General features: G+C 41.4%; 1 protein-coding gene across 5 annotated transcripts in view; it reads right to left on the bottom strand.

The window, feature by feature from the left end:
• The window catches only part of neo1a (neogenin 1a), a 145,135-nt gene that overhangs the window by 46,015 nt on the left and 72,723 nt on the right, over window positions 1–26,397 (bottom strand). For all 5 annotated transcript variants that reach the window (XM_041037635.1, XM_041037599.1, XM_041037608.1 and 2 more), the window contains exons 3-5: window positions 19,579–19,854; window positions 18,516–18,666; window positions 7,731–7,867 (exon numbers count right to left, since the gene is read on the bottom strand). In XM_041037635.1, coding sequence (XP_040893569.1) covers window positions 7,731–7,867; window positions 18,516–18,666; window positions 19,579–19,854 — 564 coding nt within the window. The remainder of the gene's footprint in view (window positions 1–7,730; window positions 7,868–18,515; window positions 18,667–19,578; window positions 19,855–26,397) is intronic.

The raw sequence follows: 26,397 nt of genomic DNA, 5'->3' as shown, positions 1-26,397 counted from the left end.
ATTGCCCTGACCTTGAAATGCTCTTTGCCCATCTGTTTGGTATTTTCATGCCTTACATAGAGCACATGGCGCAAAGATGGGAGAAGAGGCGCAACTCAATAGAAGAGACAGCATAATGCCGTTCCCATAAAATGTTCTCTCTGTATCCTCATCTAAAAACCCGACGTGTCCTCACTTTTTTCCAGCTTATCTAGAAAAATAATGTTTTTAATCTTTAGCAGTTTTAATTGATACATTTCAATATAGCAGGATTAGGACTGTCCTATGTTTTGTTAAATTTCATCTAAGAAATTTCCACATCTTGCTCTGGATAATCATGTCAAAAGGATAATTATGGGGAATTATCAGTGTTTGCAATCATTTAACCAGCTTGAACAGGCAGCAATAACAGTTGTGATCTTGTAAACTATCAAAACAAAAATTAATTGAAGGCTGCTGTATGAATGATTTCAGTAAAATAAACTAAACCATTTCAACATTTTATATTTTATATATTTTTTAAATAACTGGGTGCAGTAAGTGAATCCATTTTGCTGGTGTCAGCTATTGTATAGTCAAAACAGAGACTTGTCCTATAATTTAGGGTTGCAATTCATAAACATGACGAGTCCACAGGTTCAACCTTCTTAATGACAAAGTCATGCACATGATTCAGATCATCAAAGTGTATCCTTGGAAATACATCTCCAACTGAAGACTTAAAGTAGAAATACAGTAGTAAAATACAATTCTCTAAATTTCACAAATTAAACATATTTAAGAGCATAGGAGTATCGCTGGGCAAAGTTCCCTTGCAGTGTTTCAAACAAAAGCTCACTGTACAGCATCTTGCTTTTTTTCTGTGACTTCAAAATTTCAGTTCTCCAACCACACGATGTAGCAGAACAGGTCAAACACGAAACAACTGAACAGTGCCAAAGAATACTGATATCCTCCCTCACCTTGCTTAATGAGAGTCTAGACTTTTCTATGAGCTACTCTGGTGAACATTGACGACTGAGATATGGATGGAAACGAGGATGGTGATTCTTATAGACTGGATCATGGTATGATTGTCAAGACAGCCATCGCCCTGCTCCGCGTGTGTTTGCCCGCATGTGTGTGTGTCCGTGTGTATCTGTGCATGTGTATCTATGTGTGCTTGGGCTCCCTGCAGGGGGATGTGTGAGCTGTGAATAATGTGTTTCACAGTGTGGTGTCTCCTGGATATTTGCCTCTAGTAGCTGTGCAGCAGAGGCAGGTGGAATCCTTGGTTTACTTTGGTGTGTCAGGGACACGCCGTTAAGACACCAGTGAGTCAGTGTGTGTGTGTGTGTGTGTGTGTGTGTGTGTGTGCATTGCTGAGCCATGTGTGAATATGAATAATTTTAAATTTGTCTGGATACTTGTTTCGTCCCATTATTACTGGTGCTATATGCTGTACATGCCTGTGTTTGCCTGCTTCCCTGCCAGCCATATGTGTATGGGTGGATTTTTTTTTGCATAATACAAGTGTGTGCGTTTGTGTAACTGCCTGCTTATGTATGCGAACATATGTTTCTGTACATCCACACTGTCTCAATCTGTGCACGTTCATTGTATTTGTATGGGTTTTTGCATCATACTGCAATATGTTTCTGTCAGTGTGTGTCTGTCTGTGTGTGTGTATATATACACACATATATACAGACACACTGTATATACAATGTGCATATATATGTGTGCGCACAGAGCCCCCTGGTGAGGTTTTCTTGTGACAGGGTTTGATGGTGACTGGTACCCTGTGGCTCTCTTTATCTCTCTCTCTCTCTGTTTCACCACTCAGTCTCCCATTTTTTCCCCCTGACTCTTAATCTTCCTATAACTCCCTGTCTATCTCTCCATCTTCAGCCTCCCTCTTCCTCTCTCCAACTGAGCAGACATGCACCATTTTCTCTAAATGGAATTCAGACATTTGGAACCTATTGGACTGAGCAATGAGTAGAAACGCCTAAATATACCAATAAAGCTTGGGGGATGAGGTGGGGAGTGGTGGAAGCTATCAGGACTCAACAGAGGGTGACATGTGTGTCCGGGTCCGTGTGTGGTGGGGCGACTGTCAATGCAACAACATGCCTGATGACCTTCCTTAATTGGTTGTTTGCAGCATGAAACACGCATATGCAAAGGTGAACTCTGTCACCTTTGGAAAAAGGATGCAGAGAAGGATTTTTGGCAACTAATGTGGCAACAGAGGACTAAAATTCAAAGTGTGACAAGCTGTAAATGTTCACCAGTAGAAAAACAGCCCTACTTTCAAAATGTTGCATACATGCATGTACAGCACTATGGCAGGCTGTTTTTCATTTGCCAACACGAGGTTAATGCAAATTGGGAGCAAAAGCTGTAGCAATAATGCACTGTAAAAGGATTTGAAAATAACTTTATCTGTAAAATATTATGAAGCAAAAAACATTCAAAACATCTGTGGTGTATACAGTTCAGCTTTGTTAAAAAACAAACTGCTAAATGGAATATGTCCCTTCATATACATATGGATGAGTCCATGTTTTCCTACAGTCTATGGTTCACAGGCGCACAGAAGCTCAACTCTACCAGCTAGTGTGTCTCGAAATGGGCTGACTTGTATTGAAACATAAATACTGCTCTAATGAAATAGAAATCCAACTGAGAGAGAAAAACAACAAAGCTCATGCAGATACAAAAAAAATATATATATATATCAAGACAAACATAAAGGAGGGAGAATAGCTGAAAAAACTCCGATGCCAGTTCTTTGGGGCTGGTATTATCTCTTTAGCCTGTGGCTTAGTAAAAGAAGCTTTAATGCAGACTTACACTGACTCCAGTGAACTGCTAAAAGAGGGCCACATAAAGGTCATGTGTGTTTCTCACTGTGAGCTTGTTAAAACAAAACCTCATAGGATTCCTAAAGGGATTCTGGGCAGATTACTTTATTTAAAGCTTCACTGGTAGCCAGGAGTAAACTGAATAGAGACATACTGAGGGAGAATGGGCCGGCCTCCCTTTATTGATACTGATGCAAAGAGCGAAGTATCAAAGTCAAAAACCTGAAGAGAGCAGCTGCTGCAGTTGGTGTATTTTTGGCTTCAGTCAAAGGGTGAAATAAACGACTTACTGCTCCCCAATATTTAGACTACAGCAGGACTCTATTAAGACCTAATGTAAGACTGATGAAGCTAAAGGATCCAAATATGAAAGACATGTTACTACTTTACCAGCTTGGCTGGAGTCCAGTTAGCTTCACGAAGCTAAACAATAGCTTCGGGCAGTCAGAGGTTTACTCTGAGGCCAAGTGGAGCTCGGACTGCACTAATTACCCATCCTGCTCTTCCAAAGATAACAGCTTTACTCTTAATCCTGGCCAACACAAACAAGAAAGATGCGCTGTGCTTGCTTTCCTAGTCACTGAGCAGAGAGTAATGTCTTGTTGGAGGAAGAGTCATAGAGAGGGAGTTCAGTCTTTGGTTGTTTTGGTTGACTCCCTCTGATGGCTCTAAAATTACTAGAATTGAGTGGAAGCAGAGGCCTGAGATTGTCCTTGAAATGCTGAAACAAAGCTTGCGTGATGGTTTGGTTATGGCACAAAGAGGAGCTCAAGGCGCTTCCTCTGCACAGCGCCTTCATTTCAGAGCAAGAACAATTCTTAGCAAAGCAGAGCTCTAAAACAAATTCTTACTCCTTAAACTCCTGCCAGAAGGTTATTCAAAACATGGCAAACAGAGCTAATTTGATCATTCACTTGTGCTGTATGCTGTGTATTTTAATTTAAAAAGCACAATTAATCAGTCAATTACGACAAGAGAATCCACAGTAATCTGGGGCATCAGCCACTGGATGTCATGTTTCCTGTAAACTTAATTATTGTCACAGTAATGTTCTTGTTAAAAGAAAGCTTGTTGTCATGCTCTTGTCGTTATGAGGTCAGGCCTGACGATAATAAGTCCTTTAACATGATAAAGTTTTGGTTGGTTTGCTTCAGTCATTCTTGGGTAGAGGCAGATTCATTCGTCCTGAATATTGACACAGTTACAGTTTAAGATTTATAGACTTTACTTATTGTGAACAAAAATAAGTAAATGGTATAAGAGGCATACTCATGACTATAGTAATGGGTATCCTCTAGACCACCAACAGGAAGTCAAAAACCCAATGTCAGAATCAAAATCTCCTGAGGAGTAATGTCAAAGTAAGAATGCGACTTTGACTGACTGACAGTAAGACAGGTTGAGTGATGCCTTTCAGAATCTGCTGCCACTAACACCCAAGGTGAGATGAGGTGGGTCAACCTGGACTGGGTTCCCAACAGCAGAAGTAGCAACATAAGACAGACTCACACAATAGCTCTGGCAAAACAAAACAGACACTGTAACAAAACAGAGACATACACAATTCTCGCATGTTCCTAGTGTCATGCCGATGTGGATGTGGCTCTATCTGAAATTAAATATCATGCTGTTGATTCCCCAGAAAAGACAGGAATCAGACAAAAGTACCTCCAAACACTTCTTCCCCCACTGGTTAAGATAAACCCCCTATGGAAAAAAAAAAGGAAAGGGTGTGTGTCTCTGGGTGTTGCTCCTTATCAGATTAGTGTTCTTTTTTAAGCTAAATGGAAAGTTTCTTGTTATTTCAGCCAGAAACTAACTGTAACCCTGCAGGGAAGGCAGGAAGATGGTGTGCCAAAGTAAAAACAGCCTAAAATATCCACCAGATCTTATAAAATCTGTGATTCCTCTATGGGTCATTTACAGCAAACTATCCCCGTCACTAGCTGGCAAAAATACTTCGAGCACATTTCAGGACAAATTCCCTCTACAGCATTTTCTGATATGCTGTTTGACATTGCCCATGCTTACAGTCAGCTGCTTTTTTCTTTTTTGTTTGTTTTCAGACCACCTCATTTGCTATGGCAGAGTAAAGAAGCTGAAATTTATCTAGCGTAACTAGGGTTTTTTTATGTTTCTATTTTTGTCCACTCCTATAACAAGGTAAAACACTCCTGCTGTCTGTGGTCATAAATCTCAAGTCCACAGCCCATAGGAAAGACATGGAACTTTTACAGGGGGCAGGGATTTCCTGTGTGTGAGCGCAGCGCACGGAAAGAACAATTAAGTTGATGACATGATAGCATGAGGCCATGATAGATGAGGGCCACTAACTCGGAGCCCTATAAAACTGGAAACATACATGTTTGTGGAGAAACTATTTCTGTCTTGCAAACACACACATACAGAGTCCAGGTCTGGGTGGTGCCCCCGTCATGCAAGACCATAATCAGAAGCTGCTGCCTCCTCTGGACCCATTCATCCTCTTGCCAGCTCTAATAGAGGGTGAGATGTCACAGCAAAGTCATAACGAAAAGAACACACACTCACACAAATGTACGGCAATCATACAAACACATTCAAGTGTGTCGACACACAATGGTTGAGCTGCAGTTCAGACATTCATTCAACTGCATGGAGTTCTACAACAAAAACAACAACAACAAAGAACAATGTACATGTAACTCGTTTACAGTACAGTCGATCTGTTGTTTGCTACCAAGCTCTGCCCTTGAAAATCTTATTTTCCTTAGAGACCAACAGCATCACTTTTCTCTCCAGGTCTTTGTTGGAGCTCCGCTCTACATGTGCAACACGCCCCTGGTCATTGTAAATTCTCAGGGCTTAAAAATATAATAAGTGGCAAAGATTCTGATTCATTTCTGAGGAACCTTAAAACAGAGTTTCCCTGCAAACATTACTCAAACAGGAGTAAATATTGCATTTATTGGAGGCTAATTTCAGCCATCGATTTGGTGCCGTAGCAGGAAGGTGTATGTTAGCCTGACTCAAAACATTCTACAGTATGTTCACTGTGCAACAATATGCCTCATTTATGTATGTTCAGTAGTTTTTGGACAGCAATAAAGCTCCATGGCACAGAGCTACAGTAGTCTGTATAAGGTAACTGACTGAAAATAGATGTCTAATTAGTAAAAACCCAAGGAGGCTTGAGTTAACTGAAGAGCCACCAAGGCAGGTTCAATATTTGATAAATATCTGAATCTGAAAACCACGCACAAGTGAATATACACATTTGCTAGTGAATGCATACAGGTGTACAAAGTAAGTGTGTAATAGACCTGGTGTGGCATCATTATGTATGCATGGCTGTGTGCTCGTGTGCATGTGTACACACCTGCTGCAGCCCCCACGCATCTCTCCATCCACAGATAGGCACCAGCTGCGTCACAAACCCTGCAGCTATCTCCAGGCGAAACCTAACGGTGTTTTACCGTATCAGATCGCTGGCTGGCTCCCTGCATCTTCTCCTAAGCACAAACTGTCCAGTGTTTATGAAAAGCCACTGGCTGTAAATACACAATTTCTCCTTGTTACTGCAGGAAAAGAGCCCCTAAGGTGTTTTAGAAGGAGTCTGTCATAGGGAAAATGTTTTTCTTTTTTTTTTAACTATAGATTTCATACCACATTGATTTGTATGAGTGTCTTTTACAAGCGTAACTACTTCTTGAGGGAATCAATTGACCTTTCATGTGTCACTTCTGTTGTCAAGGGAGCAAATCAATGCCACAATCTGGTTTCTTTATAAACCTGGATGAATCAAATGCAATTAGGCCTGTGAGTCTACATCATGGGAACTAATTAAACTATTTTATCGGGTTACAATGACTGATGCCTCTCAACAATATTTCAGGAGAGCTGATCAATGCTGAACAGTCTTGTCACACTGGAGGGGGAGGCTGGCAGGGGTCAGGTTAGAGAAATGAAGGATTTCAGAGAGAACTCAGTGGACAGACTTGAGGACTGAAAACGACTGAAGTCAGATGTCCTCCTGTGACCTGATCCGATTTTCCATTACTGTCTCCTTTAATCACAGTGAGCAACGGGAAGTGATGAGAGGGTGGTGGAGGGGTGATGAAGAGATGAAGGGAATTGGGGAGAAAGGTATGAAGTCGTAGCATGATGTAGCTGTGTGTGAAATGCAATGAACCCGCGAATGAGCCTCAGGGTGTTTTCCCATTCTAATGTTATTTCATACCAAATCTTGTTGGCTTGCTTCGCCTGGGAAAAGCATACAAGTGCACATGGGGCATCTGTGCTCATGTGTATTTTCCTCACCAACACAATCTGGCAATGGCAGTTACACTGTGCATATGTCTGATATGTTGAAGACCCAATGCAATGATTTCATGGTGTACAGCACATCTCAGTGAAACTGCCTGTTGTCACAGCGACCGTGAGTTTCTCTACATGTGGGTAAGAAAAACACCTTGTTCATTTAATTTAATTTAATTTAACTAAATTGTCATTTGCTTTGTTTCGGGTCTGGGATATGGGTCCTCAGGGCATTTAATATAGCTAATTTCCAAACATAATTAGGTGAAATTAGACTGATTGTTGAGTGAAAGAAGGATGGCGTGAGAGTTCAGTCAGACCTGGAGTGACTCAGCTCTCCTCCTCTGCTTACTCTCCCTAGTAACTAATGCATCCTCATTTGCTCCTCGCTTCTCACTAATATCCAATCTGTGCTTTAAATTTGCCTGCTCAATTATTTTGTTACTAATTTGCTCCAAAAATAAAGCCAATAAAAAGTCCTCTGATTGGCTGACCTGTAACTATGATAGGCTGGATCAAATTTGTGGTAAATACATATAGAATAGTTATTGATCTGTGTTTCTGGTCCTACAACAGAAAGCAGATGATGTGGACTGATAAGGGTACCTTGTACGGTGAGCTGGGCCTGGGCTTCAATGGTGGCGTTAGAATTGTCCGCCATGCAGGTGTAGACGCCAGCATCCTCCTCTGTGAGATTGGAGATCTGGAGACTTCCTCCTCCTAGAACCTCCACACGGCCCTCACTGGATTCAGAAGGAAACAAAGATGTGGAAACGGTAGAAAAAGAAACCTGTTAGATATGATGATAAACAAGTCTTTCCTTCTGGTTTAATAAACAGGATTAATGACCTTTATTTGGGGCTTTGCAACATGAAACAGGCAGGAGCCCTCAGGCTGTTGACCCTGTAGTAGCAGCATCTGGACAGAGTTAAACCCTTAATGTCTTTTCTTTTGTTAACCATACTTGTAAAATATGTAAAAACTCATTTCCATGGAGCACATTCCAGTCCTACTTCTTCAGATAACTGCGTGGTAAAGGTTGCAGCCTCTGGATCATTTCCCCTACTGACCCGAGGTTGACTCCACATCTCCTCCTTGCTTCTTTGCTCTGTCACCTCTTTCCAACTCTCTGAATAAATAAAATATACTAAAAGCCGAGTCATCTGCCCTGAAAAGAATGCAATTTGCTATTCTCCTCCACAAACATGACAGACTCTAGATTCTTCTTGTAGTGCGAGCCAATGCTTTTTAAAGAGGCGTTAAAATAATCAATTACTTTCTAAGTTACATGTATATGTGGACAGATGTCATAATGTTTTATTCAGTGTCAGCTTAGATTATACATTAGAGTGCTGGTCTTATTGAAGCTATAGCTGGGGCGTGCAGCGTGCACAGTATCATTACCACAGTTGTTGCGCTGCCTTAACAAATGTTTTCGTTTTCTTTCATCAGCTCTTAATTAACTGCGGTGACATGAGTCTAAAGAAAAACAATAACAGAGATCTAACATCAAGGAGAAGTGAGTCTGACTTCAAGAAACTCTGTTTCTAGCCATGTGGTATCGACGAGAGTGATACACAAAGCAAAATGTGCATTGTCATATGGTTGTTGAACACACCAAGAACCAGTGAGCATCACGCAGTGTTTTCCTTTCAAGTACTTTTCACTCGGGTGCTGAGCTCAAACTTCCGGTGAAATATTTTGTTCTTAAATATTCACATACATGAATGTTGTCATACGTACATACTGAGATTGGACCAGCTGACTGAAAACTAAGTGTAACAGGCAATTCATTCTTTTCATCAAGCATTTGAGACTGAGCAACGTTAAATATTTACCATTCTAAACTATTTACACCTAATCCTAATCACCACATATCTATTTGTATAGCCTCTCTCTGAACCAGTGACCCTCCTCCATTTTAAACAGTCCCAACTTTGATTTTCCCAGTAGGCCTTGGGGAAGCAGTCTGTGGCCAAGCTCTGGCTTGATTCAACAACCAGTAGAGCATGGGAGTAGGAGGAGGCTGAAAGGAAAGAAAACAGAAATCAATAGCTTAAAGAGAGAAACAGAGAGGCAGGCAGAAAAGTAGGAGCAGCGGGTCGGCTGGAAAGATAAAAATCCAAAGAGGGCCACAGCAAGCAAGATGGAGCTGAGGAGAGCAAGATCAGTGCATAATGGCTTTTGCACAGAGGAGTGAGGATACATGCCGAGGTAAAGAGTGCACCGTGGAAAACAACCCTATGCTGCAGGTTGATTTAGTTTTAAACAAACTGCTGACTAGCTAGAGATTCCACACAAACTGCTTTTTCTCTCTCCCTGACTAGCTCTGGGTTTTGGCAGCGTCGGTCTCTGAGACCATCTGCCTGTCTGTCTGTGCTGGAGTGGAGCATTTGAGTGGCACTCGACCTGCTGTCACCACCATGACATCCCCGTTTCACTTGTACTGTAGGGATAAAATAGACTATTAACTTTAGCGCTAGCCACAATCATTCAGCAGTTTCAGCACTTGCAGTTTTAGGTTACCAAGACTCACTGTCATAGAACAGATCAAGACTTCAGAGCATGAAAAATTAAATTCAGGGATTGGAAAACGAGCAACTTAAGGATTTAAATGCAGTTACAGACTATTATATAAGGGGTTTTATACTTTTTTTGCATCCATGGCTGCAGTACTGCCCCTCTCTTCAAATCTCACACAAAAACCTGAGTTTGGTGTATGATAATTTACACCCTGCTATACCAGGCTGCTGTGACAAGCTAATGCACGGTTGTCATTGTAAACACACGACCCATATTTCCAAGAGTAATTCCAAATTTTAATGATTATGATTATAAAGAATGAGAATTACAGATTATTGGTTTCAGATGGCACAAAGTTGCCACCAGTTTCTACTGGCTGTAGTAATACCATATCAATTCTGTAGTAATCACAGTAAACCTGTAATTACAGTGAACCAGTGCTCACCCATTTATAAAAAATCTCAGCAGTGTGTGACCTGTTGTGAAACCCAGACCAGAAGCAGGGTTATAAAGTCAGGTCAGGAGGGCCATGTTTAGCCGCTCAGACTGACAGGAAACACAATTTAACCCCAGGTCTCCACATCAGTCTGAAAGGCTCACTGGCTCCTTTCTGACAGCAGTAGATTGTGTCATTAAGAAAACATACAAAAAAAAAAAAAAAACAATTTCACTCAGAAAAAAAGGCTAACAGAGTAGTCTTGGGTCTTCAAAGTGGAAAAAAAGGGTAACATAAATAAGGCAGTTGCCTTCTTTTGATTCTGAGGCACTGAAAATGCCAAATGCCTTGCTATAAATTGATTACTTCCTGTGCACATTAGAGAGTATGGTTGAATCTGCTGGGAGGCTCTGCATGTCAAATCCCTGCTGAACGAAAAACTCCTCTGAAAGACATCCCTGAGTTCGAGGTTCCAGGCATCCCTGCAGCTAGTCTCACCAGGACAACTATTCAGATCTTTTGGCCTTTAGTGCCTCATGCACCATAAAGGGCATTGACAGCTTCCTCTTGTACTTGAAAGGGGAACATATAGCACATATCAAACCACCAGGCAATTTCTCATTTTGCTTAGAGCAAGTCAATCTTAGCCCTAACTGCAGCAGCTGAAGTGCTCTGTTGAACAAGGAATGTGTTACTGTTTATCGACCATGAGGGAGGGAGACAAAGCAAACTGGCTCAAAGACACCTTGTGCTATTGTCAGGGAGCTCTCTCCACTTGTGGTCATTTAAATTAAGACAAGGTGCCCGCTGTGATGATATGACATCTTGTACATTAGCTGCGGGCCCTTGGTGGGAGATGTTGCTAATTAAAACTACATTATCCGTTTTCACCTGCAAAGAGCTGTTAAATTAGCTCGCTATTTCCAATGTCACTTTTTATCTTGTTACAAAACAGCTGATGCACACATGCATACAGACGTACAGTTTCAAATATTGTCAAGATTACAGGGTAATTGTGTCGGGCAAGGCTTAGCCTTGCTCTCTTTGTCACGCTTTGTGTAAGTGTTTTTACTAATTCCCCTTCCACCAACTACAACTTTCCATATTGTCTGTTGGAGGATATATAACATATAATGTGGTTCATTATTCAGCTAAAATTTGTGAAAAACTCAGATCTAAATCAGTCAAATGTAGTTTACCAATCAAAAAAATTTCTATCAAAACAAGTGTGTAGAAGTGGTCCAGTAAAGTTGTAGAGAATGTCCTGTCAACATGCAGAGGTCTGTAACACAATTTGTCCCCTGCTCTGCCACTCAGCTTTGAAGGCAGTGGCAGCCACAGAGACTTCAGAGAAGGCCTTGGGGGGGAAAGAACACATTTGGTATGTGTGAGTGGTGACTCAGCCTTCCGTAACACAGATTGGTGGCAAGGTCAGTACACCTGAGCCAGGTGCAAATCACTGAAGAACTTCGGGCGTGTGTGTGTTTTGATGGAGGCAGCGCGATATGCTGTCACAGAGCGATCGGCAGCGCTGTGACAGCGGTCGGGCATGGGTCGTGCTGTCTGGAGAACAAGGGGAAGGCGGGTGAAATCACAACTGTCACATCAGAATAGGGGATTCATTATTAATGGATAGAGCAGCACTCTGTAAACTTTTCTTGGTTTGGCCTTCTCTTTCCTCTTATTTTCCTTTGTTCAGATTAAATTTCTTTTTCCACTCGCTGCTTTCATCCTCTCTCTCTGCAGCTACCAACCCGACCACCATCTCAACCCATCTCTCCCTCCACCATCATGCACCATGAATGCTAACGATTGTGCTGTTCCAGGTGTTGTGGTTCAAAGTGAACGCAAATTGAACTTCCCCCTTTTGACCAGAACATAATCATAACAGTTCCATGAATTTGAATTACGTTCAGGATGTGCAGAGAGGAGTGGGATTTCATTTTACAGCCGCACAGGGCAGACGGCGGATTGGAATGATTTGTCCAGCTTCCAAAACACAACATTTTGTTCTTTACCTATTCCTGTTCAGATATAAGCTGGGATATATGAGAAAACAAATGTGAGAGACAGACGAGACAAGCTAAGGATATAAATGAATGAATAAACAAATATACATTAATGTGAAAAACAACCTGGTGCCAGCAGCACAGGCTGGGGCTTCTTAAGTGACTCAGCCATGAAAACGTTTTTGTTTCCTCTGGCTCGTAATAGAAAGCTGCAAAGCCCTGGAGACAAAAACAACTCTTGCATACCTGACTTTATTTGCTTTCTTTCCCCTACCAGGGTCCCCGAGAATAAACCGATCATTTGATTAGTGCATATTACAATGAAGCCAACAGTACATAACTTGCATAATCTACTTTAAAATGGCTCTGGTGGGCTTTCTGGGTCGCTTGAACCCAGCGTGCCCCTGTGCTGTCTCACATCTACAAAACTACTGAACTCCACAGGATTATATAGCCTTTAAGTAAGACATATGCTCACATAGTGTCTGGTGAAGAGCCGCAGTAAAGCCACAGTAAAGTTTAGAACACACACATGCAACTGACAGTAGATTAAGACAATGGGAAATAGCCGACACATTCCTTGTATCCTTATTTTGTACTTGACAATAAGAATAGAAAATAAAATAAAATAGACACTATGACAGGAAACACCTTGAAGAAGGCAAGTGAGATTGTGTTTGTGATGTGCTGGAGCCTGAGGAAAATCCATAAAAGAAGACTTCCCATGCTTCACTGACAGAAAACCATGTTGCTTGTATTGTTTTCTGAGCAACACATGTCAGCAAAACCACTCCATTACCTTAACCCACTGCTCCTGCCACCTATCATTTTACCAGTGCAGAAGAAATTTGAATTCCTAAGCAGAACACTAACCATATGGGCCTCCTGTGTATCAGAACCTCTCTAAATTAGGGAAACATGAAGCAGAATAGTTGAAGTTTCTATTTATACTCACACCGACCTTAACTCCTTGTTGTAGTTAACAGTGGTGTTGTACTGGACTGCATTATATTACAAAGTGCTTCCATTGTTTCACATGAACCAGAAAGGAACTCAGAGAGTGCAGACCTCTGCCAAGGCCAATGTAAAACAACATGCACCACACTTCAGAGATTAAAAAAAAAAAAAAATTCAAATGCATAGTAAATGATCTGGATCTGTCCCACAGTGTACTGGGTTCCTCCCTGACCTCCACCAGGTTTGGTGCAAATTGAAAAACAAATAAACCAACAGACAGGGGTGAACACATAGCTTCCTTGGCGAAGGTGATAATGTCATCCAGTACACCACCACCACCAACTACGACTGCAGTAATAAACAAACACACAGTTGAATTAACACCTCTCAGGAAGTTTTAACAAAAACTGAACACTGTAAGCTTTGTAAAGGCAGAGCTTTTGAGCTGGATTGCATTGCATTGTACAGGTGCCAGGGACTTTACTTCCATACTCAGATTCTAACACTTAGACGACAAGAAACTATGATTCTCTATTGTTCCTCTTTAAAAATACTCTTGGCAGAAGCCATTGTGTTCTGTGGTCTGAATAACTGTTGCATTTGTCAGCTGAATCAGTGCTTTCCAATGACATCTGAAAACCACTAAGAACTCCATCATTTGCCGCTGCAGAATGAGTAAGAGTTCAGCACAAGGCCGGCATTTGCCATTAACCTCATTAATAGTTGCTCTGAAGAAAGGAGCAAGTGAAAATCATAGGCCATTAACACTGATAGGTTGTATCTCTGACAAGCTTCTCTGAGAGGCTGAAAGGTTAAGCCGCACAAGCCATATTTTTATTGCCGTGGCCATTCACTGTGCTGTTTGAAAGCAATATGATGTAAAGAGCAGAGCGGTGCAGAATGTCTTAAAATCGCTTTGAATACAGAAACTGCGCATTAAAAAAAATAATAAATCAATGGTGGTGTGGTTGGTGGTGTGGGTGTAAACAATGTAACTGCACTTAAAAGGATGCAGAGAACAAAGTGGTTTAAAGTTCTGAGTGTCACTTTATGACTTCAATCAAAAGTAGAGACAATTATAGACGATTGCATCTGAAGGATTGTTAGCTTCGATGAAAATTCAAATGACAGCCATGCTCAGCCATCCTACATTTTCTAGAGAAGTAGAAACAATTATTCTGTGAGTGCATGCAGATTTGTCAGAGCTATCATGATCTTCAAACCATTATTAAAGTGCCTGTGGTTTGAACTCCACATCTGTACTATTCGTCTAAAGTTCCTACTGCAACATTTCTGTTGTGAATCCTGGTGATATATGACATTAAAGTCAGAAAGAATTTCATAACATCTAACCCCACTGTTGACACAGCTTCTGACTGGCATTGACTGCTCTTGCCAGTGGTTGACAGGTGTGTCATTTCAAACACAGTTCTGGGACGTGTATTACCAGTAATAAAACACACATCATGTTGCCAGCTGTAACCACAGGTATCGCCACTTTGAGATGATTGCTCTTCTTTTATCTTCTTTATAAATAGAACATTATAACTTATTACCAAGACTGATAATTACAGAGTGTCTACTAAAGGAGTATCAGTTAGGAGAAAAAGGCAGAAGGTAGGACTAAGTTTTACTGTTTGGAGTTTTTATTTATTTACACCTGCAGCATGAGGTCTGATGATATTCAGTTTTCTAGGAGGTGAAACAAGCAGTTTGATTCACTTTCCCTCATGTTACCTCACTCACTAAAACGAAGACTTCCTATGGACATACGTGTGCCTATGCATTTATATGTGTATGTAAATGTGTGCATTTATTTTCTTCTCTTACCCCCCAAAGTGAGTAAGGTTATGTGTATGTGTGTGTGTGTTTGTATGCAAGTCATATGTGTGAGAGGGTTACACTGCAATCCAATATTAGTCCAATTGTAAACAGATTTCTCACACCATGCTTCTCCCTTCATACACAAGCAAATGCAATATACACAATCATATTTAAATGAAGGCGAGGAGACAAGGAAGAGCGGAGACGGATGACTTCAAGGCTTTGGAAGGGGGTTGATTTACATGCTCTGTCAATTCCCTGTTGCTGGCCGACATGCATAATTCATCCATTTTATTGACTGCTGGGGAATTCTATTAGGTGACAGAGTGATACTCGCAAAAACAAAAGATGACTGTCCTTTTCATGAGTGTCAACAGGACCAGTGTGTGTGAGAAACCCAAAGGCTCGTTTCTCTGTGCATATCCACCTGGGGGATGCTATCGATGACTCGCGGGGCATCTGCTAAGAATGTATTTTCAACATGTTGACTTAAGGGCTTCAAGTGTTAATATTCTGTTATGGTGTTGCTGAGTTTAATCAGAATAAATGGTGAGCCTGGCGTCCTTGGCAATAGACTTGCTCGGAGCCTAAATGAATTTGAGGCTAGGATCAGGACACTGGTGAATACATAAACAGCATGTTATAGTAGGCGAAGCCATAGTTGAATCAATACAGCGATATCGATCTTTAATTCATGATACTGTATGGAGATACCTCAGCCAGTAAAACAAAGACAGTATAACAAAATTACCAGAGACAAAAACCATTTATCAGTTTTTATCATAAAATGTTATTGGTTTTTAGATCTGGGATCAGACTGTACAATATCACACTGATAGTGGTGTAACACAACTAATGTGAGACATCAAGAACAAAAACGGTGAAGTGTCTTCATGCGAATTAATGGACATTTCCATCCATTACTGTCATGTGAATGTTAGAAGTTACTTTGCCAAACGCCTGGTGGCGCTAATTCTCCAGTCAGGTGCCATCAAAAACCATTGCAACAGAAGGAGGGTGCGATGAGATGTGATAAAGCACGAGACAAACGGTGAAAAACAATGTAAACGGAGGTAGAGATTAATTTAAGGAACATTAAATTAATACATCTTTAAGGAATGTAACAGAAGAGTCTTGGTCTCCTGTTTCATACTGGTGAATTTGTAACCATCACCCTCGAGTCAGGAGCCTTGTACCAAATTAATCACAACTGCACAAACTCGAGGAAAAAGACAGAGCCCTCGTCTCCAGCCGAGAGAAGATGAATAGTTCCAGGTTTACTTTCATACATAAAATTGTGTTTGCATAATTAACATTTATTGTTGGTGGTGTGGAAAAGTGAAGTCATACCTGCACATCCTTCCCAACCACCTCCAGGTATATAAAAGACTGCCTGCTATGACTGGTCATGTCTCTGCCACGGCAAGAATGTGTGACTATGACTGCCAAACAGAACATAGTGCCCATTTCACAAAACACACAAAAAACACCGTGCAGTATAATACCAGCATATTGGACTTCTAAGAGATAGATACAGTAATTCAATGGAGAGAAATTCTCAACAAGAGAGTTAGAAAACCACCTGTCCTAAATTTCCATTTCAGGCCTTTGCTCAGTCCCCATCTGTCATCACAGACATCAAAGAGTTTTATAACAGCTCCTAAGTCCTACATGGTAATACGGACAGGTGATACAAAAGAAACAGCAATGTCTGTCTTGTCTGACAGGTTATGAATAACATACTAATGAGACTCTTCAAAGACTTATGACAGAAACCCAACTTATGACGGAAATCTTTCATATGGTACATTTTCAAAAGGCCTTTGAAGGATTCCACAGCATCTTTTAAAGTATCCCACAGTACTTTTGCGAAGTCAATCAGGAGACTAGCAAAGAATTAAGGCAAATTCACATCTGGATGGGTGCATTTGGCTCCACGTGGCGCAAATTTTGTCAGCCACAGGAACAGCAAAGAGCATGCTTTCAATTTTCACGCTCCCGGATGCAATGCAATGTTATAGACCAGCACCAGGTGGAATCCAGGGGTAAGACTACCATACATGGCTTCACGTTGCACTCATTTGAAATCACCTACATTATCTGTCGCTCAGGATAAAACTGGCTTTCTGTTATTGTGGACACAGAGTGAGAGAGACAGAAAGAAAACAAAAGACAAGACCGAGCTGAAGCATCAACATCCGCAGTTCAATGTGATAATCCCCACTGTCGGGGAGTCACCCTGGCTTCAATTGGTAGCTTTGACACATCTTCATAAACCTTCATCTCATGCCTACAGCTCTGGCGATGCCACTTTGAAGGCCTTGTTTGTGCTGGGCACCAAAGACCAATTAGACACTCTTTGCAGATTCCCTTTTCTATCTCCCTTACACTGCACACCACACCAGTTTTTAATTGACAGCAGTTCTTCTATCTCTCATGTAATGCCTGAGAGGGACAGCAGACTCTGAAGGAGAAAAAAGAAAGTTCCAGGGCTATTCTTTCTAATTGTCAATGTCGTATTAAAATCAAAAGAACAGTCTCAGTAATGTATTCGCCACACAATCCATCTCTGCTCTGAGGCAGAAGCATGGGGGTCCACTTCAATATTGCAAAGACTTCCCTGGTTGTATGAGAGTGCTTGCTAATTACCAACGAAGACACCCTGGGGGGGGCGGCGGGTATGCACGCAGGATAGTGTTTTGTAATTAATACAAGGTAGATTAATAAGTACCTTTTTAGTCAGCTCCCATTGGAGGTCAGAGGTACTCACAGACAATTCCATAGGTGTTAAAGACATTTAACTTGCAATGTGGTGCTGTGCTTAGAACTAAAGGTTGGAAAGTCTAATGACATTCCAGCTCATACCACACTGGAGCCTTGCGGTTACCAATGTGATGACCTTACATTTAATTTCACTGAAGGCAGAAATCCCATTCTGGGCTGGATTTAGATGAATGAGCCCTCTTTCAGCTACTTTCTGTTGACCCCACAAGTTGCAAAGTTATTATTCTGCAGGACTGGTACACAGGGGTTAGGTAAACAAAGTGCTTCCTTAATTGGTAAGAATCAAACTTCTCATGTCCAGCGCAATTCTCTCCAAGGGATTTGAGCTGCTCTGCCTGAGCTAATGAGAGCCAGAGGAGTGAGAGCACAGGCGCTGTGACACTTGCTTTTGGCTCTTAATTCTGCTTAGCTGGAAAACCTGCAGTCTTGTCTCCCAGCTGAAGTGGCTCTGTTGGCACGTCCAGGTCTCCCCCCAGGGCTCTCTGGGTAACAGTGGCAGAATTAACACCTTAGGGAGCAGGCGCCAGGACTATGAGGTTAGCTTCTGGAGGCCAAAGGCACCAGGTACAAAGGAGCAGTACATTATAGTGTGTGTGTTGCTTTTCAAAATCTAGGCAATGTGTGAGAGCCAGGGGACACAGCAGTGTATAGTTTTAGAGTAACTATTGGCAACTTTTATGGACAAAAGTGGCTCTGAAAAGTGGGTTTGAAAAATGTGTAGCACTCTTCTTTCCACAGAGTTAGAGCAGAAGCATGCCAAAAGAACATCTTTGGCATTTTAATGTTTCTTTAATTCCTAAAATGGATCGAAAACGTATGGATCAGTGTGCAACATAGAGCCTGAGTTCATGGTCATACCTTTCTTGTAGCAGCTTATCTCCAAACATCCAACGGACGTGTGGTGCAGGATATCCAGTGATCACGCAGGGCAGCAGCACGCTGGCGCCCACCACCTTGGTCACAGACACAGGCTGCACCAGGAACTCCAGCTTCCTCTCTTCTCCAGTTTCTTAGATGGGGGAAAAAAGGTCAGGGTTAAGGCTGAGGTTAAGGTCGGGGGGTGAGTAAATGAAGCCTAACAGCAACCTTTGGGTGTCATCTGTCTTAGAAACTTCAAAAGAAGTCATGTCTGAAGGGCAGTTGCTCCTGACACCCAAACCAAGAAGGGTCAGATGAATAATGTCCATGTTGATGTCTGAGACAGCTCAAGTCCCAGCTCTTTAGGAGTTCAAAGTAATCCCATATAATTCCAGCTGCAACTAACTGCCTGAGTAGTATCCTGCAATAACCAGGACATGCGTGACGCCAGCATATACACAGGGCTTTAGCAAAGTGAACTGAAAAGCGTCATCGTTTTCTCGTCTTGTGGGTTTAGCTTAGATCATAATTCCATGAAGCTTAAAAAAGGATTTCTACTGAAAAACAGATACGTATGAAATCACCATTTTCAACTCTCAGCGCCTCTCTCCACGGAACACCCGAGTTACTTTATTCTCAGACTGATTTGTGATGTCTTCAAAGAAATCAAATAGCTATAAATGTATTTCTAATACTGTTACATCTGTTAGCATCCGAACAAAGATTCTTTCAATTTCCTCACACAGCTTTATGAGTTTTCCTTCTATCCACCACACAACCATCGAGGAGACATACAGTGATAAAGACCCCCACTAGGGTCTTGTTGAAGTCTAATTTATGACCTCTAACGTCTTCTCTGAGAATTGAACCATATATTAATTTCCATTTACCACACAGGATGTTCTACAATAGCTTTAAAGCTCAAACATAACTGTACTGTAATCACTAAGTAGATGTTGGACTATAAAATCCTACATCTAGCAATAACAACTCATTCATCTACATTCTTAATGGACCACATTTCACTCAGTGTCTGAGATAACTTATATATTCCTAAAATTACCTGGCAGTGTCTGGAGCTGGGCCTCGTCGCTGGACTTGGATGACCCCACATTTTCCACCAGACAGCGGTAGAGGCCAGCGTCGGCCTCCGAGGCGTTGCTTATCACCAGGGCTCCGCTTGGCAGCTGGACCAACCTGGTGCTCAGCTCCAGCGGCTGACGGTCTTTCTCCCACCGGGTGAAGGGCACCAGATCTGAGTTGACCTCACACGCCATCACCTGACTGTCCCCCAGACGCACAGTGGTCGGTGCTGGCTGGCTGGAAAATCTGGGCATCCCTGAAAGACAAAGACAAAGTAAGAGATGAGTGAAGTTAACTGATAAATAAAGAACATCAATGGAAATCTTTTTGAAAGCATCCTCACTTTACTTTTAGAGCGTAAAACTTCTGCACATTGCTGTACTTTAGTGCATGAGTCAGGATTTAGAAACATATGAATCAGAATCTGATGATAGACAATGATTTTTTTTGTTCACCGTTAATCAAACTGATAAAAACCACACCCATGCAGCACAATACTCTTCACAATGCTCTTCTTTCTTTTTTTCTTTCTGCTTCTTATTAAGTCCTGACTATTTAATCCTGGAAAAACTGTAAAGATTTGAAAGAGCTTTAATGGAGACATTATGAAATTATTATGAAACTATTATATAAGCTTTAAAGTTGGAAAACATAACAGCAATTTGGATTTTACAGCGTCTTACAATCCATATTCAGGATAGATTCTCAGGAGTGGCACAGGCCAAAAAAATGCCAGCCCCTCCCACCCCCAGACCTCTTGCACACACAAGTCCGGAAAGGCACACACAAACAACCACACACACACACACATAAATTGTGTAGCACAATCACTTATCCTCGATAGTGGGTGTTAATTTGCCACGCAGAGCAGGAGACACACAGCACTAATTAAAAAAGGCTGGATCCACAGGCTGTTTGTGCTTCTGTTCCCCGACTTTCATCTCAATGCAAAATAATTATTTCCTGTGTCTGAAGCCATTGATCTGAAACCAACACTCGCGGGTCGCGTCTGAAACAATCGCACACAATGGCTTCAATTAAAAGGAACTTATAATATGTAAACTGCAAATGGAATTCTTGGGTTTATTAGTGATGAGGGAAGGAATTGTTTTTAAAAAGTAAGAAGGCCACTCCATCTACAATAAAAGGAATATCATGCTGTGTTATTACCATGGAGGGCCTCTTGAGTTTCTGGGCTGACTGTGGTCGTCTCCTTGGTAATGTGTGTGTGTGTGTGTGTGTGTGTGTGTGAGGGAGAAATGCATGGATAAAAACACGTGTGACTAAGGATGAAAGGAAGAGGCTGGTTCCATTGTGTTTATCTATTTATGAAGTTTGCCTCCTGTAACCGTGCTCTTATGCAGGAAGCGATGCTGAAGTATTGCTGAGTGATGATTTGGCATCTCTGCCTACTCTCACCTGCAGACAGCTCTTCAAATCCCCTGCCAAGAGTGGCTCCAGGGTAAATCACACTTTAAGATAAGACCCCAACAGCTACAGACTCCCCTCATGGCCCCGGCCGATGCACACAGCTTTTCTCAGGATACTGTATCACAACACAACGGTTCAGCCCAACGGTTCAGTTCAACACATGGGCTCAGCTGATGCCAGTACTGATATTTTTGTATCAAAGCTGCCATTTACCTACTGTATAATCTTGGCACGGTAGAAAAAAAATGCCTCGGCTAGATCGTGTTTTGTCTTTCCACTTGGACTCATTCATTTCACTATCCATATCATATTAACCAAATTAAATTATATTAATTTAAGTGTTACGTGTGACAAAGATTTCCATTTGGTTCATAAAAGAAGGCACTGTCAGTGCACTGAGTACGTAACAGTTTATTTTTCTGTGTATGTGTCCCTCAGTTTCAGTGGAGTGGTCCTCTGCATCCTTTTTATTATGCTTGGCATTGTATGGTCTGTGTGCTAAAGAGCAACACATTAATAAGCGTTATTCACTTCTCAAAGTGGACAATACGGGCTGACTGATAGCTGATTTCAAATAAAACGTCAAAATCTGGACAACATACAGACAAACCAGAGGCACAGACGGGTTTTAACTAAAACTTCAACCAGCGCTCTCTACACAGGAAAGGAAATCCTTTGGCCCATGGAGCGATGACATTTCAAAAGATGAGATTGAAGACAATGGCCCTGAGTTAATGCGACCCAGGTCTAAAAGCTAGAGATATACCCACAACTTTGTGTAATGGCTTGAGACTTGACATTTGGCACAGAGGGCACCGGAGAGAGCCCCTGAAATTCAGCTGCAGACATGACAAGAATTTTTGCTTCCACAAAGACTAAACCTTTGCAGAGAGCAGGGAGAACACTGTCCCCTCACAACCTCACCTCAGATTGTTGGGAGAGCTTTCTGACTCCGTCTGCAGTGACAGTGCTGTTCTTCCAGCTCTCAATCGACTAATCCTTTGTTTCTCTCACCTCATCACATCTCTCCGGACTGAGCTCATCAGTTTGCTGTTTTAAGGGTGTGTGTGTGTGTCTTTTTGCGTGTGTGAATGAGTGTTGATGGGGATCATAACTCACACAGGCGTGTCTTAAGATGTAGCCATGCCACTTTGTAACAGACGGTGTTAATGAAGTGGACGCTTCATGTTATGATGTCTCTAATATGTGTGTGTGTGTGTGTGTGTGTGTTATGTGCACTAGCTAAAGTGTACATAAGTACATTAAGTGTGGGTCAAGGCGGGGCATTATAGACGGGAAGTGCTGAGTGTCGATGCTAACACTATCGATTCCAATTAATCACAATTCTCCATTTAAATTGACTGGGTGGGAGCTTCATTTTCCACACCCTTGCTCAGCAAGAATGCAAGCACCACTGCCAATCTCAGCTCTTATTACCAGAGTGTGATGAGGCCAAATGATTCCAGTAGAGCAATAACATCTCAGTGGTCAAAACACGAGAATGGCAAGAGTTTTATGCTAATGGAAAGCATTTTCTCTTTTTTTTCCAAAAACTCTTATTTCAGCAGAAATGAGTGTAAAATGTGACCCTGCTGATCTCATTGTGCCTCGAAACAGCGTTTTCCTGGAAAATAAAGCAGTTAACCCAGTGGTGGCACCAAATTCCTCCTTTGTGAAGAGCGGTTGGTTAGATTCACCAAACCTTACATCATCTCCTTGGCTCTGCCAGTAGAGCTTATAATCATATGAATGCTAATGAATGAATGTGTCCATCAATGGATGGAGATTAGCAAAAAGAACTGTGCCGCAGAGAGCTACGAACAGGCGTAAAGACTGTCTTCCCTGCCTCAGAGCACAACCATGCGTAACCATGCATGCACATACACAGACATACACTTAAATCGCATAGTTGGGTTCCTACTGTTCTTAATTAAAATCAGGTATAGAATAACAATGAGCAGCTTAATGGAATATGCAGAAGGCTTTAAGGATCTCCCTCTAGATTCAACTGAATTAGAGACTTCAGAATGGCTGCCTTTCTCCTTAGATCAAAAATAACAACTGTGCTCTATGTTACATATTTTCAAGCAGTGTCAGTTTAGGTAATTAAGGGGAAAAAAGGGGCTGCACAGAAGGCTATACCTCCATATATGGCTTTGGCCTGACAAAGTGCTTTGTTTGGACTGGTAACATGAACTAACTCATTTTCCGTAATGAAAATTTGGAATGCAAAAGGCAAAAAATCCTGTTAAAACTGGATGTGGCTCATGTTTTCCAAGACATTGAAACACCAACTGAAACTGTTTATACCAAAAGATACGTAACAGACTAGCTCTAATCTGCGTTCATCATCTGAATGGGGAACTTACTTATCGTTGTTAGGGAGACAGCTGCTTACTATTTCAACCTTTATTTCTTTACCTCCTTTCATGATAGAAAATATGCTATGACATGATTTTATGTTTATGATTTTGCAATTATGAACAGCTCTGCCACATCAGAAGGAAGAAATGTATCACAAAAGAGACAGCGATCCCAATTTCTACACTGACAGCAGAATCAGTCGACCAGAATGTTGTTAGAATCTGCTGTGAACGTGACACAGCCACAACTGTGACTCACGGTATTATTTCCATTACGTCTCCCTCTTTCTCCAACTCTGAATTCAACAGGTTCATGCACATACTCTTGGGATTAGCTAAAGTAATTCTTGGAAATGTGAAAAATCAATACCTGAAACTGAAGTACATAAGTCAGGCTGAAGAAAAGTGGGCACGCTAAAAAAGTAAATGAAAGCCCTTCATGTCAGAATAATTCCTAGATTCCTCTGACTTTTACAAATTGGTATTTACTGGTGTATGACCATTCAGAGGGAGCAGGGTTTTCCTTTAAAGCACAATAATGACAACCTCCCCAGCTCTACCTTTCCATTTAGCATTGTTCTCCCTTATCAGCACATCTAATACAGTTTTGCAGACAAAGACAGAACAATCACAATCCGATTTCTGGATTTCACAACAGCAGACAGAGCCAAATCAAGTTTGCTGAGCCAAAAAAAAAAAAAGGGAGGAGACAGATCCAACCCGGGATGAAGAGTAAATTAGACAGAGTGTGAAGAAATCCAATCAATGGCAATGAAAATCTGAGAAGCAGTGTGAATGGGGGAGTGACAGAGTAATCAAGTACCCCCCCCCCCCCCCCCCCCCCAAAAAGGACAATATCTATTAGATGTATTGGCTTTGTGTGCTTAGGCAAGGTCTAAAATTTTCCCTGATGTAAAATTCCCCAGTACAATATGTGCTTTGCTTTATTCAGTTCAGTGCCTCGTTCTGTTCATGCTCCCTTTAAGACCAGCTGCAGCGAAAGTGATAATTAATTCCCTAATTGAAGGTTTCAGAGCTTCAGGGGAGAATACTTCTAAGGGCTTCCTCTATTACAGCAAATCATGCTATTCAGCCAACATGCTTAAGGCTACATTCTTAGAGTAAAACAGTAAAGTATTCACGCCTTTTTGATGTTATGCACATTGAGGTGATTTCAAATGTACAAGTTAAACAGAAATCCCCTTGGTCACACATAAAGGGGAAACTCTTGACAGACACACCATTGCCAGTTTATCAGATATACCTTTACAATCTAATCTAATATAATCCAATGCAGTCAGGAGTACCTTTCTAAAGTTTGGATGGATAAAATACATTTCAGTATAACATAGTCCAGTCCAATACCACAAAGTTTAACCTCACAAATGACCACAGAGTTTAATCAACACTTCTGACAGTGTCAGCAAAAGCATTATCAGACATGATGGCTAACAGGGCAGTCGGATTGGATTGCCTCAAAAACCATGAAACCATGAACATCTTAAAGCAGCAGCACACCAGACTTGACTCATTTAATCAACTGATCTCAGTCTTCAGACAGCTGATTGGTCAAACTGTGTGCTCTGCATTGGTTGGAACAAAAACCTGCAGCCACACGGCCCCTTTGTGGAACAGTTTGGACACCACTGTCTTAAAGGCATCTCACACCTTGCACTGTTGGCATTTAGAAATTGCAAATTGAAGCAAATTGTAAGGATTTTGTGTGATATTTTTTTTTCAGAATTTTTCTAATGCTGGATTAAAGCTTTAACAAACTAAATGTTTCACCTATTTAAATGTTAAGCATCCAATTTCAGGGTTTACTTTTTAAAAGTAGATTAGAATGCCTGCAGGTTAATTCCGTCTGGGCTTCTGAAAAAGCGTTGTTGGGCCAAAATGTTCTGAAGGTTTAGAGCAAGAAAATCAACTTCTGATAAAGAATTGGTTGCGAGTGATTATTAATACACTGACACACTCAGCATGTGCATGCAAGCCTGCGTGCGTACGCACAGGCAGCACCATCAAAGCTCATCTGCAATAAACAAGATGCATAAAAAAAATGATGTCTGCTCTGAGAGACAAAGACAAATATTTCTGTTTTGCTCTGTTAGCAAACTTTAATTGAACTTTATAGCAAAACACACTAAAACACTCAAAGGCGTTCCCTCCAAACAACAAAAACACAACACTGTTCACCCCTTGTTATCACTCTTAATAAAGGCGCTTCAGGGTTTACAGTACACTGAAAAAGTTCCTCTCTCTCGAAAGCAGTCGAGATCATTGTGATATGTAGCTTTGGGGGGTGGTCCTTTGGCGATGCTCTTAAGTGGCTGTGCATGTTACATGAAAACCACAGCATGAATTCTTTATATCTTATGCCAAGAGGGAGTTTGCTTTTGCGTTTTTTGGGGTTTAATACGAATATGGGATGTGGTCAAAAAAAGGAGGAGATTGAAGTATTTCACAATGAAAACCTCAATGTTAAAGTACAAAGATATATCAGATTTAACAATCCGTACGATCAACAAGGAGGAAAAGAAAACTGAGTTTGCTGCTTTCGTTCTAAACAAAGTCAACAGAAGTGAGGGAAACACAAACTTTGAAGGTCATGTCAATGTTGGAAAAGATGTTTCCTGATGTTCTTCACTCGCTCTACAGTAAAAAGGTAACAGCAACCTGTCGGGGGTAGCAGGCGGGAGGTCTCCCAGGATTGACAAGAATGAAAACAGGTTTAATTAATGACTGTGCTTCAGAATATAATAAAGAAGTCACTGCATCATGTATGAAGCCTGACAAGCCTGACACACTGAGGAAATGATGAAATGCACAGTCTGGTTGGATCATCATAACATATTAGTCTTTTTCACCAACAGGGTGGGGTGACTGACACAAATGATGTCGGACCATATAAATAGTTTCATTCATCAAATGTGTTCAGTTTTCATCTGATCCAAACAACTGTCTGTAAAAATAAACTTATGCTCCCCCTCGTTCCTTCTACTCCT

This window comes from Toxotes jaculatrix, chromosome 1 (genome assembly GCF_017976425.1).
Source record: "Toxotes jaculatrix isolate fToxJac2 chromosome 1, fToxJac2.pri, whole genome shotgun sequence".
Lineage (NCBI taxonomy): Eukaryota > Metazoa > Chordata > Actinopteri > Toxotidae > Toxotes > Toxotes jaculatrix.
Note: the sequence above shows the minus strand (reverse complement) of the source record. Positions and strands in the feature narration are given on the sequence as shown.